Here is a 21,274-nt window from a genome sequence, read left to right as displayed (position 1 = left end):
GGGTGAAGCGTGACCTGGGCAAGTTTTCGTGAGATTCACTCCAAAAGCCGGTAATTTTCTCCACCAGAATCGGTTTCGTATTTTACAAAAAGTGTCTCTAAAAAATAAATACAAATATTTTCAAGACTGATTTACGGTCACTGATAGTATGCAAACTCGATTCAACAATCCCACCCCAACTCTTTTTTTTTTTTTTTCAGTCAAGCTTGATTTTTACCCACAGGATATTCAGTCTTTGTCTGTCACCCTGACAACTTCAATATTCTTCAAAAATTATGTATTTTTTTAAATATTTCAGTCCATTGCCAGGATGAATAAATAAATAAATAGAAAGCAATAAATACATAAATATTGTTTTCTTTTTTTTTCTTTTTTTAAAGTTTTTCTTTAAATAAATACATATTTATTTAAGGTTTTTTTTTTTTTTTATGTTGGTATTTAAAAAGACATTTCCATTGTCTTCCTCCAAATCCCAGTGAGTTAAAATCCTTATTTCCACAGATGGGCAAAGAAATCACAAAAAAAAAAAAAAACAATGGGAGTTGAGTAGTGCATATGGCACGGCCCCGCTTCTTCTTGCTCTCTCTGACAGGTGAGAAGATGTTGGAGGTTTGCCCAGCACCCGGCCTAATGCTCTTCTCCTTCAATATTTGTCCTGAACTTTTCTACAAGACAAGAAGTCACTTTGCAAAGTGTAACGGGTGACATTAAATCTCTCCGGACTAACTGGGATCCAAAAAACGTCAATGCGGAACTGTGGGCGAAAGCTTCAGGGAGGAGAAGGACTCCAGGACTGGGACAGTAGGGTCTCTGAGAGCGGATCAGGGAAGAGCATGGTGCTAGGACCCCTCTTCTTCAGCTTGGGCCGGGGCGTAGTAGCCCGCCAGCTGCCTGAAGCGCGGCCCCCAGTCGCTGAGGTATGAAAAGTCCTGCTCTGAGGTCGTGGATAGCGTACGGATGGAGCTCAGCGAGAGAGCCGGCGAGCTGCTGCCCTCGAAAGCGTAAGTCTGGAACGAGTCGTAAGGCGGCACCGATAAGTCCGCGTCCGCTTGCTCGACCTTCTTGCGTATGTAGCCTTTAAAAACCGTGAAGTCGGCCGGCCCGCCGTCTCCTACCACTCGGTTCTGGATCCACTGAGGGACGGAGCGCAGGTCAGGGCCAGAATCCGAGCTTTTGACCTCCGGGAAGTCGTAGAGGTTCCGCAGGGCGCTCATGTCGTACGCCTGCGTGTCTTGCTCTCCGCCGCCCTCGTCGTTGTATTTGATGACGTTGTCGCGCATGTCCTCCTCGTCTTCGGACATGCGCTGGCCCTTCCTGTGGCGTTTGAGGGTCAAGATCAGCAGCACCAGGACTAAAGGAACAATGAGAAACAAGACAAAGAGACACACTTTATTTAACAGCTGTTAACAACAGATTAGAATTGACCTCATGTTATGAAGAATCACATTTTTGAAATATGAACAGGTCCTTGTACTATGAAAGTCAAAAAAGAGCATTTATTGAAATTGACCTTTGAGAACATTGTGAACTTTCTGAGGAGGAACTAGAGAAATAATTAATTTAAACATATATACACTACTGTTCAAAGGTTTGGGGAAATTAAAATTAATACGTTTATTCAGAAAGGATGCATTAAATTAATCAAAAATGACTAGATGTATAATTTTATACTAAACTTACTATACCTAAACTTTTTATTCATCAAAGAATCCCTGGAAAAAATATCAGAAATGTTTCATGAGCATCAAATCATCATATTACACTGATTTCTGAAGGATCATGTGACGCTGAAGACTGGAGTAATGATGCTGAAAATTCAGCTTTGATCACAGGAATAAATTACATTTTACTATATATTCACATAGAAAACAGCTTTTTAAAATAGTAATAATAGTTCACAATGCTACTGTTTTTACTGTATTGTATTTTTGATCAAATAAATGCAGATTTGGTGAGCAGAAGATGCTTAATTCAAAAACATTAAAAAGCAAGATATATTGTGGAAATAAAATGGTTTGCAAAAACCATTTAATGACATTAATGTCACGTTTAGTTTGGGGTTTTGTTTCATGTCTTATTTTAGTCACAGTTATGGTTCATGTTTGTCATGTGATTCCTTGCCCACATGCTAATGTTTTGATTGGTTCTCTGGGTTCATGCCTTATGTTCTCATTGGTTTATTGTGTCCAGGTGTCTTGTTAAGTCATTAGACTCTGTGTAAATATAACCCTCATGTGACCATTGAATATATTCAGGTGTATGTTCAAGTTGTTATAGATAAGTCATGCCATTGTCATGTTTTGTTTATTTGTATTTGTTCAAGTTTTGTAAATAAAGCTGCACCTGTGTTCACTTCAACTCGCCTCCTGTAGAAATAGTCACAATTAACCTCACAATGCAAATCTTGACCATAGCAGAGAGGAACGAACCTTTGAATCTCATTTAAAAAACATACGTTAAAGGTGAGCTTTGTTAACATACGCCTCAACATCACTTTTCATGAGAAATGATAACATATTAACAGAGTTTATTTAAAATATGCAAAGCCTACATGTGTCAAGCATCACAGTTTCCAAGAAAATTACTTATTAGCAAACCAAATTGTCTCAAACAGGAAAAGGAAAATCCATTAACCTCAAATTGACTCTTCAGTAAACAACCGAGCCGCTCGTACAGCAGAAGTCGACTTCTCTCAGTGGATCACATCACAACACGAGGAGGATATTAACAAACACAACCTGGCATCTCATCGCAGCTTGGGAACTTATTACCAACATCTTAATCTTAATGAGAGACTTGTCCTTTCTGCATCACGAGAACAACGCTCGAAATAATCTCAGCAGTTTCTATTAGAAATTACCCTTTGCTAAACTCCGCCCCTCTTGGTCAATTTAATTTCCGGTAAAGTGTGTTAAAGAGGTAAAATAAATGGACTGGATATTACAGCTTTTTACAATCGCTAGGAGCCATTTCTCAATACTATTCAAAACTCTTCACACAGTGGGCACAGCATCAGTGGCTAAACTGTGGATCATTTATCCTTGAATGCATTTTGTGACAAAACAAAAGCTATGTTTCATCCACTTATTTTTATGTGCATTTTAGGATATAGCATAAAAAATAACTCTGGATGGAAACGCCAAGATGTGCATTAATTCTAAAAATGTGCATAAAAAACATAAGCGCTTAATTTAGTCAGATAAACTACATAAGAAAACATGTGCATAAACTAAAATGGAAATACTTTTACAGAAAAAAAAATTTGCGCGATGGGACGGCATAACTGGACTAACCTGCAGAACTGGACAAAATTATATATATATATACTATATCATTTGGTCCAGTAATACAAACATGGACTAATAAAAACTGCAGTGAATTCTAAAGTGTAGAGAGTTGTTCTTGTTTTGTAAATAATAATAAAAAAAAATTCCATTGCATAATACTGCCTGTTGTTAGTGTCTTTTAGGTTTTTTTTCTACAGTATGAGTGACAAAACGTGTTTGTTGAATGACAACCAATTGCTTGTGTTATGGAAAATTAATTTATTTGAGACATGAATGAAGTGCATTAGGAGTGTGAAATTAAATATGGTTAGGAGAACTGTGTGAAGACGAAGAGTTTTGAAAAAGTGACCCAAGTATTGATAAATGTATCCTATCGATTGCAAAAAAACCTGAAAATTGCAAAAAAAAAATCTTTAGAAGGGAGTAAAAGCGAGTCAGATTAGAATATTGCACACAGCAACTAAAACTGCTGCTAAGACAGGATTGGTCAATAACATTCGAAGGCGGTCAATTGAGTGCATTATTCATGAGGATTTGAGACTGGTTATTAAGTGATATATGCCATCCCAATGTCTTCATTCACTAACAATACATGATTGAGAGGAGAAGTGTAGAAAGGATTACAAATAAATGAGTATTTCACAAAGCTTCGCCGCGAGGTGGAGAGCAGATATGAATGAGGAATTAAACATGAACTGAAAAGGCAAACAATTGAGATGGATCATTTAATAAATTAATGAGTCGGAAAACAAAAGCGGCATCCGTCTCAATAAACCAATGAATCCTTTATCTGTGCAAAATTATGTTAATTAGCGTCTGCATTTGTGATTGCGTACCGTCTTTCTTACATTTGATCTGTCAGTGTTGTTTAACTAAACACAGAACCGGCGGCTAAACTCACTGCTGCATTCACAGATATGGCTGGCTCTTTCAGCTCATAGAAAAGTCCAACCAATTACAATTTGGGGAACACTGATGTATTTAATATGGATTTCTAGTGAGGAAAAAGATGTCTGACCTAATTCCCTCCATGCATCTGTTTTAAGCCTCCTAAAAGTGGAGACAAAAGCAGCGATTTAGCAATGTAGGTTACTACGCTTGTGGAGGTTTTGAGATTGACTGTTCAAAAGTAGCTTGCGTGCACAAACCCAAAACCCAAGGTATTAAACTTTATGCGCCCACAGCGTTTGCACTATGGAAATGATTTATACCTCAAATCATGCTGTTACTTTTCTAAGCAATCAGATTTATGATTTTCTGGTCCAACAGACCAGAATAAAATCTAGAGATCAGAATATCACAGAGATTCTTTTCAGTTCACACGGTAAGAAAACCACCTAGCAACACCCTAGCAACCACCCACAATGCCCTAGCAACTACATAGCAACATCCAAGCAATCAGCTACAACATTAAAACATTGCAGCAATCGCTGGAATAATTGATATTGATCTATTTATGTTTAATACTATGTGTTTAATTAAGCTAGTTTGTGTGGACTGCTGTAGTTTTAATGCAGTGTCATGTTTACAACATCATTGTGTTTTATGATGGTGTGGGATGATGCATGCACTGTGTTTAATTTTGCTGTCTGCTTTCTGCTGGACAATACATCGACATTTAATTAAATCTGCTGTCATCGTTTGGCTCTCCATCACACAGCTCATATATATGTAAAAAAAAAAAAAAAGATGGTTTAAGTAATAAGTACTGTACTAATAACGTGTGGAAACTGCAACTCGAGCAGAATGTAGTTTACACCACAGTCCAGTTGGCTAAAAGTCGCAAAACTATCATTTTGATTTCAAAGGGACTTGATCTGCAACGATACAAACTATCATGATGCATAAGCTCAATGTAATGTCTGTGGTGCAAAGTTCAAATCCAGTAAGTGATCATCTGAATATTTCATTAAGCATGTTTTCTCTGGAGGCACATGTCTGATCAAAGGCTATCCATTTTACATAATCATTAATGTTATAAGAGAGCCATTGTCTTGGCTGGCGTTCTAATCTTGAGAGGGAAACGTCTGCGGGTCCGGAAAGGATTTCTTTCATCTTTCCTTTTGAGGACGAATGACAAGGATGAAAGCGCTCAGACAACCATTTATTAGATAGTAGAAAACTGCAGCAAAGTACTTAAAAGTGCTCAAAAAATCATGCATTTTAAGAAACACTTCTCAGATTTACATTTATTTCAATGAATGTCACTTTTAAATGTTCTTTTTGAGTTAGAAAAACTCTTGGTCTAATTAACCCAAGACACATCTTTCTAAATACATTCCAAAAATGCCAACACTTCGGGGACACTACTCGCTATTAACTAGTTGCTAATTAGCATGGATATTAGTAACATTATGGCTGTTGATTCGTACTTATAAAGAACGTATTAATGCGACATCCCTTAACCATACTCAATACCTAAACATAACCACTACCTTACTTACTATCAATAGGCCTACGCAGGAGTTAACTGAGTGAAAAAACCCTAGTTGACCCTATAGTGAAAGGAGTTGCCTAATGTAAAGTGTTACCTTGAAAATAAGATGGATGGATGAATGGATGGATGCATAAATAGATTTATATAAGTAAAAAAAGCATTTGAGGACAAAATATATATTTAGAGTGCAGACTGCACACTAAGAAGCTTGTTTTATGGATGGCTTTTCTGGTAGAACGGGACACACAAGTAAATTAAAGTATGAGCGCATTATGAAGGCTCTCGCTGTGAAGTTGAAGCTAATTTTGCTCGCCATGAACCATCCGTCTAGTGCTGAGCTTTGCAAGCAGCTCCAACCATATGAAAACTGACAAAGCGGTGTACAAACAAGACAGAAAATGAACACACTCGGAAATGACAAATCAATCTGATACGGCAATTTCCAATTCACGAGCCGTAGCCCACACCTGGAGTTTCATAACTTCCCTTTCACATTTCACAGGACAAACCGGCTTGAAAGAATTATTATTACTTACTGCTGTTTATTTCTATCAGCCAACACTTTCTGTCAGTGTTTATCTACCCTAAACATGTTCGGAGGAGAAAAGATGGCAGGTAAATTAATCTGTGTAACTGACTTTGCAATAGGCCAGTCTGCAATTGTTTACTGACCAACAAATGGCTGAAAACACGGGAGCGATTAACGCCGCAGACGGTGCGACTCCTCACAGAAGCACACGGCTCTTTGATTCAGTATTTTTCCATACGCCTCGGAGAGATAAGTCTTTGACCAAGCTCTCCCTTCATGTTATTCTTCGATTCTGGCATGATCAAGGACTCTAAATGGCTGCGAGCCAGGTAAAGTGAATTGAGTTTCACGGACTGCATTTGCAGTGCATGATGCATACTAAATGACGCTCAGCATTAAAGTGGTAATTCCTGTGAAGATGCATGCATACAGACTAGTCTTTAGACACATTACGGGATTACATGCATCGATTACATGGGCTGGTTTAGAATTAGCAAGAATTGAATCACTAAAAGGTCGCAGCACTTTTTTCCCCCCCAACAAATCCAGCACACTTTCTCCATCTGGAATGAGCTACGGATCCAGACCCCCATCGCGTCCTACGTTGTACTGAAGGTATGGGGTGAAGAACCGCATTATGTACCTGCCTTTGTGAAACATGTTGCGACTCCTTGCCGTGCAGATGTTCGGTTAAGCGGACCTGACAAGACGGCTAATTTACCCTTGGGCGGCGGGTGGCCAGGACTCCCATCATGGCAGATGGGCTGTAATTGGGACGGATGTGTGCAGATGCCTTGCTGCGCCCAAATGGATTTATCACGTCACCCTCAGAATGAACTGATGGAGGGGTTGTTTGTTTGAAGGTAATTAGGCAGAAATTTGTTTTCATTCCCTCCTTATCATGCCACAAATTGATCTAATAGGAATGGTGCGGCATTGAAAGAAGGCTGTGATCAGGAGGGACACCCTCTTCCCTTCAACGTCATGAGATCTCTCCGATCTTTGCACTCAATGCCTGGGAGAAGAAGAGGGGTGAAACTTTTCATTACATTTAAACTAGACTAGAAAAGACTGGTCTAGATTAAACTTTTATATCCAAATACAATTCTGATTCCATTAATCAAATAAAACAAAAAGAGAAAAGTTATAAACATTTAAAGAGTGAGGTAAGAGAGGCTGTGCAATCGGAAGCTGTGCTTTCAAACACCTAAGATTTCAAACAACTAGCATTAAACTTTCATACGTTTCTGCCTTTCTGCTTTACTGTGCTGCTTCAGTTTTAATTGATGTTCATTTCAGAAGAGGATCATGTCCTTGGGATGAGATTTAAAAATGTAATTATTAAATATAGCCGCAAGCAGCGATTACGGGCCCAAGCCTGTGGCACCGCCACCCCGGTGCCTTTAGTTGCACTAAAGGCACCAGGGTGGCGGTGCCACCGGCTTGGGCCCTCCATCGCTGCTTGCGGCTATATTTATTTATATATATATATATATATATATATATATATATATATATATATATATATATATATATATATATATATATATAAAACCGCCACCCCGGTGCCTTAGATTTCCTGTGCACAACGGGCAATAACGTAACTCTGCTTTGACTGTCGAGAAGAAGTCTGCTTTAGAGCTTGCATCAGTGTGGGTTTTGTAAAAGTGCGCATCGAGGGCACATATAAGAAAAAAAAATATATATATATATATATATATATATATATATATTAGTGTTGTCAAAAGACCCGGTACTTCGGTACCATTTCGGTACTAAAAAAATTAAATGGTAACGGTACCAGCTTTTCTTAAGTACCGGTGTAAATTCATCATTTCATAAATTTGTTTCCTCGCCACGGCCAAAACGTTCGAGATATCAAAAATCCGTCCGCAATTTAGCATCCTATTCTAGCAAGATTTACCTTGATTTACCATGTTATAGGATGATTTACCATGATATACCACATTCTAGAATGATTTACCAGGATTCTAGCATGATTTACCTTATTTACTATGATTTACCATGTTTCTAGCGTTATTTATCATGATTTACCACGTTGCTAGTAATTATGTGAAGCATCAGAACAAATGAAGTGATAAACTGACAAAATATGATTGTGTTATAATAGTAATTGTTATATAAGGGATTTTTTTAGTGTCTGAATAAATGAATGCAAAAGCACATGTGAAAAGACTATTAATAAGTAGAATGTCCAGCAGAGGGCAGTAGAAGACCACTTATTGACTCACTTTCATTTTACAAGTCTTGATGTTTACCAGTATTTTGCACCAAAGCAAACCAGTTTTTGCATATTAACTCCATTATGCATGCTTACACACATTACACGTCCATCATAATAACAAATATATAGCTTTAAGCATTTGTTTGTTAGCCAATGCTGAAAGCTGATAAAAAGATTACAAATATAATCCTGCTTCTCTCTCTAGTGGACGACAGTGTTATTACAGCCTCCATCTTACAGTTGAAGTGAATGAATGAATGGAAATTTGGTTTCTCACATATATTTTGGGAACGAGAGAGTGAAAAAATCTGAAACTCGGAGCTTAGATAGTGCTCGAGGTGCCCTGTGTAATGAGACCATCCCAGTGTTGGTGGGCGATTGGGGCCGGGAGTTATTCCCGTTCAAATGCAAACATTTTTTGGCTTATATCTCGGGAATGCCCAGGCCAAATCGCACCAAGATCGAATCGAAGCTAGGTAAGGACAGGCCCTTTCCAACAAGCTATTCCACAAGGATCGGGGTGGTCTGGTTCGGGAGTTACAGCCGATCAAAGGTCGGAGGTCTCGGGATTTTGCGATCGCCGGGGGGGCGTTCCCGAGTTCCGCGACAATATATTTCGATCAAGAGCCTGGAGAGGACCTTACCATCAAAATTTGAGCGCGCAACGACTTTCCGTTTTCGAGTTATGAGTGAATTTGTACTGCGGGGGGCGTGGCCTAAATGGCGGCCTCCGTTTCACTTTCACTTTCAAAATTCCCATTTCTCAGTGTGATACAATTGTCAATAGTAATACTCCAATATATGAATTTTGTCAAAATGTGATTGTAAATGTTAAAATAGTGATTTTATAAAGTCTAAATATGAATTATAGAGCAATATTAGTGAGTAGTATGACCAAGTGATATACTTTCGCTTTCAGGCTTCCCATTTCTCAGTGTGGCACAATTGTCAATAGTAATACAACAATAGATGAATTTTGATCAAATGTCATTGTAAATGTTAAAATACTGATTTTATAAAGTCTAAATATGAATGATATAACAATATTAGGGAGTAGTATGATGAAGAGACAGCAGGGGGCAGTATAATACCACTTATTGGCTCTATCATTTTAACAAATCCCTCACACCCCAAACACACTAACAGAGGGAGGAGGGGAGAAAATCCTCCACAAGTCCACATTCAAACAAAAATATCTGACTTCCTGTTGGTCGGAGCTAATGAGTGTAAATTAGAAAGTTGTCCGGATCGAAGAGAAGAATATACGTACCGAGTTTGGTTACTGTAGGTAAAACTAATACCCCATTTTTGACTAAAGGTGGCGCTACTGAGCCCCTTACCACGCCCGTTTCTGAAACTTCGCACAAGTGTACTAGGCAATAAATGTCAAATGCATGTTGAGTTTCATGCAATTTGAAGCATGTTAAGAGCCTCAAATGCATCCAAAAAGAATATAAAAGTTTAAAGCGTTGCCATGGCGACAGTATTAAAGATATCAATAATCCTTTCACAGGTCTACATCTGTCGTGTGTTTACATTATACAGATGAAGTTTGAAGCAAATCGGGTAAAAATAAGAGGGTGAATTCAAAGCATTTTGAAAGTGACACACTTCCTGCTGCCAGTTGGTGGCGCTATAACTTTGACTCACAATAGTCACATCCATGTGATCGGCCTCTTACAGCGAACACACTGCTGAAGTTTCATCAAGATCAATTAATGTATGAGGATGTTATAACACACTTCCTGTTTCCAATATTCGCCATAAATTCGTTTCCTCGCCACGGCCAAACCGTTCGAGATATCAAAAATCCCCTCGCAAGTTTTCATCCTCCATGTCTTGACTTCATGCACACCGAGTTTCGTGGTGATTGGTTGAATTTTCTAGGAGGAGTATTTTAAATTCCATTGCATGTGTTTTTTAAACTACGCCAAATAGCCGACTTCCTGTTGGGCTGGGGTAAAAAGTCAGAGCACGAAGGATATATGAACCGATGAGATCTATAAGTGTACCGAGTTTCATATTATTTCATGCAAGCGTGTTTGATTTATGGACCAAGTTTTCGGACCCCGTTCCAGGGGGCGCTGTCGAGCTCCCCTGCCACGCCCGGGTACCAGCTTCAGTCTGGCTCTAATGGCCGCGGGTTCTGACCAGTGTGCAAAGTTTCAAGAGTTTTTGAGTATGTTAAGGGCCCCAAAAGCCCCCAAACCCTTGAAGAACAATAATAATAAATAATAATCCTTTGGAAAACAATAGGGCCTTCGCCTTTTCAAGGCTTGGGCCCTAATTAGAGATCAATTTTGAGGTGCTTCACTCAAACATTAAAACTAATGTCAAGATGATGAGATATTTTCGGAGAATGAGTGGTATTTTTCCGTGAAAAAACTCTGTGAGTAGTTGCTTAGGCATTTCTATACGGTTGCCAAGGTGTTTTCCCACATTGCTATGCAGCTACTTAGATGGTTGCTAAGTGCTTTCTTACTGTATTGCACTCTCAAGTCTGTGATATGACTGCTATGTTTCAACACGCCCCCTACTTTTTGGCATACCCCTATCTTTCCACATGCCCACTAGCGTTCGACATACCCCTACTTTTTTTTTGAAACACTTCTACCTTTCAGCACGCCCCAAACGTTTGACACGGCTCCTACTCTTTGGCACACCCCTACATTTCTGAATGCCCCCTACCTACCGACCCACCCCCTACCTTTCGACACACCGCCTACCCCGGTCCCCCACCTTTCAACAAAGCCTCTACCCTTCAGTACGCCCCCAACCGTTCGACCAACTCCCTACCTTTCAGCACACCCCCTACCTTTCAGCACACCCCCTACCTTTCAGCACACCCCCTACCTTTCGACACACCCCCTACCTTTCGACACACCCCATACATTTCAACACACCCCATACATTTCGACACCCCCCCTACCTTTTGACACACCCCTACCTTTCAGCACACCCCCTACCTTTCAGCACACCCCCTACCTTTCGACACACCCCCTACCTTTCGACACACCCCATACATTTCAACACACCCCATACATTTCAACACACCCCATACATTTTGACACACCCCCTACCTTTCGACACACCGCCTACCTTTCAGCACACCCCCTACCTTTCGGCACACCCCATATACTTTGACATGCTCCCTACCTTTCGACACACCCCCTACCTTTCGACACACCCCCTACCTTTTGACACACCCCCTACCTTTCGACACCCCCCATACATTTCAACACACCCCATACATTTCGACACACCCCCTTCCTTTCGACACACCCCCTACCTTTCGACACACCCCCTACCTTTCGACACATCCCATACATTTTGACACACCCCCTACCTTTCGACACACCCCCTACCTTTTGACCCCCCCCATACATTTCAACACACCCCATACATTTCGACACACCCCCTTCCTTTCGACACACCCCCTACCTTTTGACACACCCCCTACCTTTCGACACCCCCCATACATTTCAACACACCCCATACATTTCGACACACCCCCTTCCTTTCGACACACCCCCTACCTTTTGACACACCCCCTACCTTTCGACACACCCGCACCTTTCGACACACCCCCTACCTTTCGACACACCCCCTACCTTTCGACACACCCCCTACATTTCGACACACCCCCTACCTTTCAACACACCCCCTACATTTCGACACACCCGCACCTTTCGACACACCCCCTACCTTTCAACACACCCCCTACATTTCGACACACCCGCACCTTTCGACACACCCCCTACCTTTCGACACCCCCCCTACCTTTTGACACACCCCCTACATTTCGACACACCCGCACCTTTCGACACACCCCCTACCTTTCGACACACCCCCTACCTTTCGACACACCCCCTACCTTTTGACACACCCCCTACCTTTCGACACCCCCCATACATTTCAACACACCCCATACATTTCGACACACCCCCTTCCTTTCGACACACCCCCTACCTTTCGACACACCCCCTACCTTTCGACACATCCCATACATTTTGACACACCCCCTACCTTTCGACACACCCCCTACCTTTTGACACCCCCCATACATTTCAACACACCCCATACATTTCGACACACCCCCTTCCTTTCGACACACCCCCTACCTTTTGACACACCCCCTACCTTTCGACACCCCCCATACATTTCAACACACCCCATACATTTCGACACACCCCCTTCCTTTCGACACACCCCCTACCTTTTGACACACCCCCTACCTTTCGACACACCCGCACCTTTCGACACACCCCCTACCTTTCGACACACCCCCTACCTTTCGACACACCCCCTACATTTCGACACACCCCCTACCTTTCAACACACCCCCTACATTTCGACACACCCGCACCTTTCGACACACCCCCTACCTTTCAACACACCCCCTACATTTCGACACACCCGCACCTTTCGACACACCCCCTACCTTTCGACACACCCCCTACCTTTCAACACAGCCCCTACATTTCGACATTCTCCCTACCTTTCAGCACACCCCCTACCATTGGATACGCCCCATACTTTTTGGCACACCCTTACATTTCAACACAGCCTCTACCCTTCAGCACGACCCCAACCATTCGACCAACTCCCAACCATTCAACACGCCCCGTACCTTTCATTACTCCGATCTGCAGATACCCACACTTGGTTGCTACAACAACTGCAGTCAAAACTATTGCAAAAGATGTAGTGATAGCTAATAAAAAAAAAAGTTTATACATCAAATTGTTGCCTTATTAGTTTGTCTTAACCAATTTCATGTTATATAATTACAGTCTCAATGGCAACCACGTCCTCAAAGGTCCTAATTCCAGAACCCGAACAACATGTTCACACTTGACTTCTCCAGAGACAAGATGATGATGGAAGTCAACAGTTTGGACACACTTTACTGAATCTACCAGGTTATTTTAGTATCATTTAGATATAATTATAGTTTTTATTAATATTTTGAACTAGATTTTTTTAATGAATATATATTTATTTAATTACATTTAAAGTTTACGTTATATATATGTACGTTATATACTTTATATACATATGTACTCTATATATATATATAGGGCCTGTATTGTGTGTGTGTTCGCTCTGCGTGAACAAAAGCTTTCATATATATATATATATATATATATGTCTATATTGTTTTTATTTATTAGTTTTAGTTTTAGTCTATTGTTGACTTGGCAACTAGCTTAGTTTAATACTTTTTTATATTTTATTTTATTTCAGTTAATGTTTATCTTATTTCAAATTTTCAAGTAATGAAAATGTTTTTTATGGTTTTATTTTATAACAAGATCTAAAGTTGATGTTAAAATACTTAAAAATATTATTTTATTCACAAAACGAAAAATCTATTTATTTGGAGTGGATATGAAAGAAAAAATGCATAAACAATGCTTCCAAAGACTGTATTATAATAATATTATAATTACAATGGTTTTGAAAAGTCCCTGACTAAAAGTATGAGCAAAAATGATAGTGATGCTTGACTGAGCAAACATGGCTAATTAAACAGAAAGGATGTGCGTCTGATGACCCGCACACGACTTATAAATGATTTACCGCAGGAAAGATGAGCAACAGGGAGGGAACAATAACCCTGCTCAGCTGACTGAGAACAATTCATGTGGCATACTTTATAAGCGACTGCAGAGGACAGAGAGAGAGAGAGAGAGAGAGAGAGAGAGAGAGAGAGAGAGAGAGAGAGAGAGAGAGAGAGAGAGAGAGAGAGAGAGAGAGAGAGAGAGAGAGAGAGAGAGAGAGAGAGAGAGAGAGAGAGAGAGAGAGAGAGAGAGAGAGAGAGAGAGAGAGAGAGAGAGAGAGAGAGAGAGAGAGAGAGAGAGAGAGAGAGAGAGAGAGAGAGATGGGAAAAGCTCTAAGTGGAGAGGAGAGAAATAAAGACAGATGTACTGAGGCCAGAAGAAAGTCATAAAACTTTCAGCGATGACAACAGAACCGCAGTCCAGCGGCTCTTCTACACGGGAACAGGAGTGCCGTGGATGTCTGCTCTATTTAAAGCGCTCAGTGATCCGCGGGGACAGCGGTGCTGATGCTGCTCTTTTCACGAGCTTCCCTTAACTCACCAGTTCTCCACTAGAGAGGCTGGATGTCATTCACTGAGGCCTGTATTGTGTGTGTGTTCGCTCTGCGTGAACAAAAGCTTTCATACTCTTCCTGATAGAGGATGAGCAACTGCAGTCAGTGGGCAGAGGATGCTGTATGAAATATTGATCAGCTTTCATGTCATTCTAGTTTGGGTTTTTGCCTCCCGCCGCATTTGAACCCACGAACAAGGTTTTAAAGAATGATGATGGACCATTAAAAGAGTTACAGCGGTGTGTGTGTGTGTGTGTGTGTGTGCACAGGCAGCACAAATGTTCAGCACTTGCTTGACTCTATAGTCTGCTGGTCTCAATGCACACTACTGATGAAAGGTTTTATTAATCGATCCAAAAATGCAGATAATAATGCTCAAACACGCATTCTCAAGTGGATGTACTTGCATCTTCGAGATCCATCACCTGGTGATCTGTGTTTTGTTAAGGGTCAAAGGATATTGATGAGAAAACCTGAACCTCAGTGTTCATTCACATCAATGACCCACAGACTGAATGACATGCATACTGTACATAAATGCTGAAGAAATCTTCTGGCATATTTACCACTTAAATTCTATGAACAGCAAACCACAAACACAAAAATGCAGGAGTGTGTATGAAAGGATGGGAAACACAATGAAAATCAATGGAAAGCTATCCGACGAGAACTGTGAATAAATGTTTTAAACATGCAGATTTTTAAAATAATTTTGGAATTATATTAGTAGTCTAGAATAATAATTTAAAAATTAAATAATCAAATAATTAATTAAATAATGACTATTATTAGTAAAACAATTTAAATATTTTATTTTTAAATGCATTTAGGCATCGACTTAACAAGGTTTTTAAGGTCGTGAGAAGCAAATTCATTAAAGTGTGCAAAATATTTTGACTTGATTTTACAATTTTATCCATAGCAAACACTGAATTCAAGCAACACATTTCATCATTTCATTTGTTCACTATAGGATTCAAACCCATGACCTCTGCAATGTTCTACCAGTCAAGCTACATGATATGTTGGTAGTCAATATGCTGTCAAATCTGTCACACTGTTTCAAAGCTATACCGATAACATAATATTGCATGCATGCAGGATGAGACTGGTGTGACAGAATCGCATATCAACACAATCTGTCAAAGTCTTTCATCGCGAAACCAGCAAAAAACAAACAACTTACTTTTGCTTGGTATCCATGTGAGTATGTGATGCAACTATCTGTAACGCACTGTTTACATTCAACAAACTCCACCCACAGGAATTACATCATTAATGCATAACAAGTTCATCCACCTAGAAAAGCTCAAAAGGACAATGCACAACGCTAAAATACATGCTTTACTTAAGCTTCATGCCTGCTTGGCCTCCTGAAGCATGCATTTCACATTTGTAGTTAAAGAGGCCATATTATGCCCTTTTACAAAGACTTGATTTAGTTTTTTTACTAGAACAGGTTTTCATTCTTGAATGCTGATTATTTTTCACATATTCTCCATTGTTGCGTCTCCTCTCTTCCCAGTCTGTCAGTAACGCTCTGTTTAGTTCCTGTCTCTATAAAGCCCCTCCTTCTAAAACGCACACTGTGCTCTGATTGGTCGACTGGATCGGTGTGTTGTGATTGGTCAAGCGCTTCGAGGAGTGTTTGGGGAAATGTCCTGCCCCTTACCATAACCGCCAGTTTAACTCACTACTAATGAACTCAACCAGGCCCCGCCCCTTTATTCTGCATATTTAAATGAGGAATCTTAAGAAACTGAGGAATAGAGAGCCTAAGTCTGGAAAAATATTGTATGGTAGTCAATGGCGAGAGACAACAAATATTTTGATCTCGTTTGAATTGTGCCCTGAATTACACAAATGATGTTTGTCAATTTAAAAGATACATTTTAAAGTCAAGAAAGTCGCAGTTTGATGTAAAACTGTTGAGGTATAAGACTGTGAAAATACGTAAAGACTAGAAACCCAAAAGGCGCACATGTGACGTCATACTTTTTCTCTCAATGAATGAAGCTAACTTTACTGAAGCTAATTTTACTGAAGCTAACTCTACTGAAGCTAACTCTACTGAAGCTAACTCTACTGAAGCTAACTCTACTGAAGCTAACTTTACTGAAGCTAACTTTACTGAAGCTAACTCTACTGAAGCTAACTTTACTGAAGCTAACTTTACTGAAGCTAACTTTACTGAAGCTAACTCTACTGAAGCTAACTTTACTGAAGCTAACTTTACTGAAGCTAACTCTACTGAAGCTAACTTTACTGAAGCTAACTTTACTGAAGCTAACTTTACTGAAGCTAACTCTACTGAAGCTAACTTTACTGAAGCTAACTTTACTGAAGCTAACTCTACTGAAGCTAACTCTACTGAAGCTAACTTTACTGAAGCTAACTTTACTGAAGCTAACTCTACTGAAGCTAACTTTACTGAAGCTAACTTTACTGAAGCTAACTCTACTGAAGCTAACTCTACTGAAGCTAACTTTACTGAAGCTAACTTTACTGAAGCTAACTCTACTGAAGCTAACTCTACTGAAGCTAACTTTACTGAAGCTAACTTTACTGAAGCTAACTCTACTGAAGCTAACTCTACTGAAGCTAACTCTACTGAAGCTAACTTTACTGAAGCTAACTCTACTGAAGCTAACTTTACTGAAGCTAACTTTACTGAAGCTAACTCTACTGAAGCTAACTTTACTGAAGCTAACTTTACTGAAGCTAACGTCTGTCATGTTTTCTATAGTCTTACGCTATATTCGTAACGTTACGCCGTGATGCCGGAGTGTGTTGTACGAGACTGCACACACACGAGCAACGGTGACGTATAGTGCGAGACGAGAGACGAACTTCATTGAGCGATTTTCACATATAACTAAATGTTACTCTTCTGTTTTATGACAAACTGCGACTTTCTTGACTTTCATAATTATCTTTTAAATTGACAAACATCATATGTGTAATTCAGGGCACAGTTCGACGGAATAAAAACATAAGTTGTCTCTCGCCATTGACTACCATACATATTGTTTCCGAAATAAGGTCCCATGAGCGGAGGGGCGGGACTTAGGCTCTCTATGCATTGAAGTGTATTCTCACAGACGTTGTAAATCCATTAAGAAAGTTGGTGAAGTTTTACCTATGAGAATGAGGATGCACACCAGCAGGGCGATGAGAGCTCCAGGGCTGAGCGCAGTGGACATGACGTACGCCGTGGCGTTGCAGGACTGAATGGCCCCGTCCGGGTCACAGCCACACACGTGTATGGTGAGGGTCCCCGTGCTGCTGAGGGCCGGAGGGCCACTGTCCACCACCAGGATGGGCAACAGGTACACGTTCTGCTCCTGGCGGTTGAAGCCGGACCGCTGCGTTCTGATGCCGGCTGTGTTGTCTAGTGAGAGGAGAGGACAGACAGAATGTTACGTAATCTGGCTCAATATATGCAAAAAAATATGCATTATACTGAAAAGGTGAGCCTGAAACCAGCCTTTTAATTATGACCAATTAGTCAACTTGCTGTTAAGACAACCCATCAACTTTCAACGCTTTTAAAAAATTAGGGGGGAAAAGTACTAAATATTTTTGTATATTTAGAAGTTCATAAGTTTGGGGTCGAAACGTTTTAAAAAAGAAAAGAATACTTTTCAGCAAGGATACATTCAATTGATCAAAAGTGACAGTAAAGATGTTTACACTGTTACAAGAACATTCTATTTAAAATAAATGCTGTTTTTTGTTCTACTTTGTTTTTGCAGCAGCATCAGTACAGAAAATACATTTTTAAAACGTTAAATAGAAAAGTTTTTTTGTTTACTAAAACACTTTACAGCATAATACTGTACAGTATACTCTCAGAAAAAAGGTACAAAAGCTGTCACTGTGGCGGTACCTTGTACCTTTGTACCTAAAGAGTGCATATTATGGCGCTTTTCCACTGTATGGTACGGCTCGGTTCGGCTCGGTACGGTTCGCCTCGGCGCGAAACGGTTCGGCTCGCTTCGCTTTTCCACTGCGTGGTACGACTCGACTCGGTACGGCACGGTTCGGTTCGCTTTAGCTCGGTTGCTTTTCCACTGCAGTTAGGCCGTGTCCCAAATGGCGCACTTGATGTGGACTTTCGGTCTCGTGGACTTAAATTGCGCGTGCTCGCTGAGTCTACGAGTCCGTAGGCCGTCCCATTCATCATTTTAACGCTCTGAAGTGTGCTCAGCAGCGCCCCCCTTGTACCCTTGAAGCGGTCTTCCGCGAAGCCCGCATGGATGCAGGCTTTACGCACTTTAACTACCCAGGAATCCTTGCGAATTTGCGAAAGGCCAATCAGACAACGGATGGGAGGAGCTTTGACTCATGTTAACATTGAGAAGAAAATATTTAAGTGTAAATATCATTATTTTTATAACCTATGTGTACATTTTGCCAGTTATTACCTACAGTTTATACAAACATTATGGTCATCAACCAGTGGTTGATGTCTCAAACATAAATATAAATATATATTTATATTTAATATAAACATAAATAGCGCACTGAATAATAGGCTACGATCGCATTATGCTTAATTAAATAAATATAACCGAATGTCAGGGCTTTACTGAGTCATATGTAAATGTAGAAATATAATATTTAAACAACAACCGGACCGTCTTCCTATTTCCGGCGTGGCGATCGAGTCTGTCCCAAAAATACCTCTCAATGCGCCCTCGTGGACTCGCGCCAAGGGCCCTATAGGTCTGCACTACATGACGTCACCAAAGTGTGGACTCTGAGGAAGTCCACAAGTCCGGAGTGTGCCATTTGGGTCAGGGCCTCTGTACCGCTTCAAAGTGGGTGGATCCGTTCCTCGGCAACCAACGAGAGGAACGTCTGCACCTCGTCCACTGACCACGATTCAGCCATTTATTTTTTTATTTTTTTTACTTCTTTTGTCAAGTAAATACTCTAAAAACAGTTGCTACTGCGTTGGCTGTTATCTGGCTATTTAAATCTAGCGGGTTTAGTGTCTCGTGTTGCAAATACAATGACGCTAAAGTGACGATTCTGTCTGACCAATCAGTGATCTCCAGTGTTTTCACGTGACATTTTAGTATCGGTACGGTACGCTTGGAACCTCAACACAGGTGGTACCATTTAAAGCGAGCCGTACCGTACCGTACCATGCAGTGGAAATGCGCCATAAGTGAGCCGTACCGAACCGAGCCGTACCATGCAGTGGAAAAGCGCCAAAGCGTGCCGTGCCGTGCCGTACCGAACCGTACCATACCATGCAGTGGAAAAGCACCATTAGTCCCTCAAAGGTACATATTGGCACCAAAAGTGTAAATATTAGAACCCTTTTGAAGGGTACTGTCCCAGTGACAGCTTTGTAGCCTACCTTTTTTTCTGAACCTACATATATATATATACATATATATATATATATATATATATATATATATATATATATATATATATATATATATGTGTGTGTGTGTGTGTGTGTGCGTGTGAGTGTGTGTGTGTGTGTGTGTGTGTGTGTGTGTGTGTGTATATACATTTTGCCCTTTATTCGAATGTTATTATTAAAAATAATAATAAATAATATAAGCATATTTCGTAGCTGTACTTGGAATCAATTTTAATTATTGTTTTTTTTTTTACATTTTGTGATAAGCATATCATAAGCATATTGCTTAGTTAGAGACATTTAATATTCAACAATATTATTCAGATCAACAATATTATTGATCTGCCTTAAGGTGGACGATGACGCAAGTTTCTTCTAGAAACAACTTTGTTGTATTATTTTCATGTTATCACTGTGAAGCTGCTTTGAATCTGTATTGTAAAAAGCGCTTTATAAATAAAGGTGACTTGACTTGATAACACAATGCAACATGCCAAACTGTGCGGACATGATTTTGGCCAACCAACGAAATATGAATAACTGAAAAATCCATTAATTAAACTCATTGCAGGCTTTTAGCAAGAAACAGCAAGTCTAACGTTCCCCAGAACTGCCCGAAAGCTTTTACAGCGGCTGCTGAAACGCCAGATGTATGAATGTGACTAACACTGACAAACAGCAAAATACTACAGCAACAGCTCAACTAATGGACTTGCATACAGGCACAAAAGCCATCCATCATGCAGGACATCCATCACTGTCACCTCCAGCGCTAGAGCATGACTTACTGATAAATACAGCACGCGTTACCAGATCCGTTAGAGACACGCGAGTTTTGCTGAGTAAAAGCACTATGACATTGTGACTCGACTGGACCAGTAAATCTTCTCTCAAAGGCTCTCTCATTCTCATAAATAGGATATAGCACACACCATCAAATAGGCAACAAATCCATTTCCCTTTCTAAAGTCTAAAAACATCAGAAATGGAGACATTATCATAACCAAACAACCGCTGAGTTGTTTTCCCTGCAATGAGCTGAAGTAAACACTGAGATCCGAACGCCAATGTGACCGAGACACAGTCATTGATTGGGTTATGTCAAATCCATCAACCAATCATTTATTAAAGAGCAAGGAGCCGTGACCTTTCAATATTAATCTAGTTGGGCCGCGTCTTTCTGGAAAACACCTAAATGACAAAAAGAGGACAGAAGGAAATCATTGATTGAGTTCAGCACCTCGTATCAGCGTTCAGATTAGCTTCATAATTGATT

The 21,274-nt window shown here is 40.2% G+C and overlaps 1 protein-coding gene across 2 annotated transcripts in view; it reads right to left on the bottom strand.

Annotated features, from left to right (window-relative positions):
- Nucleotides 1–376: 376 nt before the first annotated feature.
- The window catches only part of cdh22 (cadherin 22), a 198,134-nt gene continuing 177,236 nt past the window's right edge, over nucleotides 377–21,274 (bottom strand). For both annotated transcript variants that reach the window (XM_079628761.1, XM_079628762.1), the window contains 2 exons: nucleotides 17,755–18,006; nucleotides 377–1,351 (listed from right to left, as the gene is read on the bottom strand). In XM_079628761.1, the coding sequence (XP_079484887.1) occupies nucleotides 840–1,351; nucleotides 17,755–18,006 (764 nt within the window). In that variant the 3' untranslated portion in view covers nucleotides 377–839. The remainder of the gene's footprint in view (nucleotides 1,352–17,754; nucleotides 18,007–21,274) is intronic.

This window comes from Phoxinus phoxinus (genome assembly GCF_949152265.1).
Source record: "Phoxinus phoxinus genome assembly, chromosome: 11".
In the NCBI taxonomy this organism is placed as follows: domain Eukaryota; kingdom Metazoa; phylum Chordata; class Actinopteri; order Cypriniformes; family Leuciscidae; genus Phoxinus; species Phoxinus phoxinus.
Note: the sequence above shows the minus strand (reverse complement) of the source record. Positions and strands in the feature narration are given on the sequence as shown.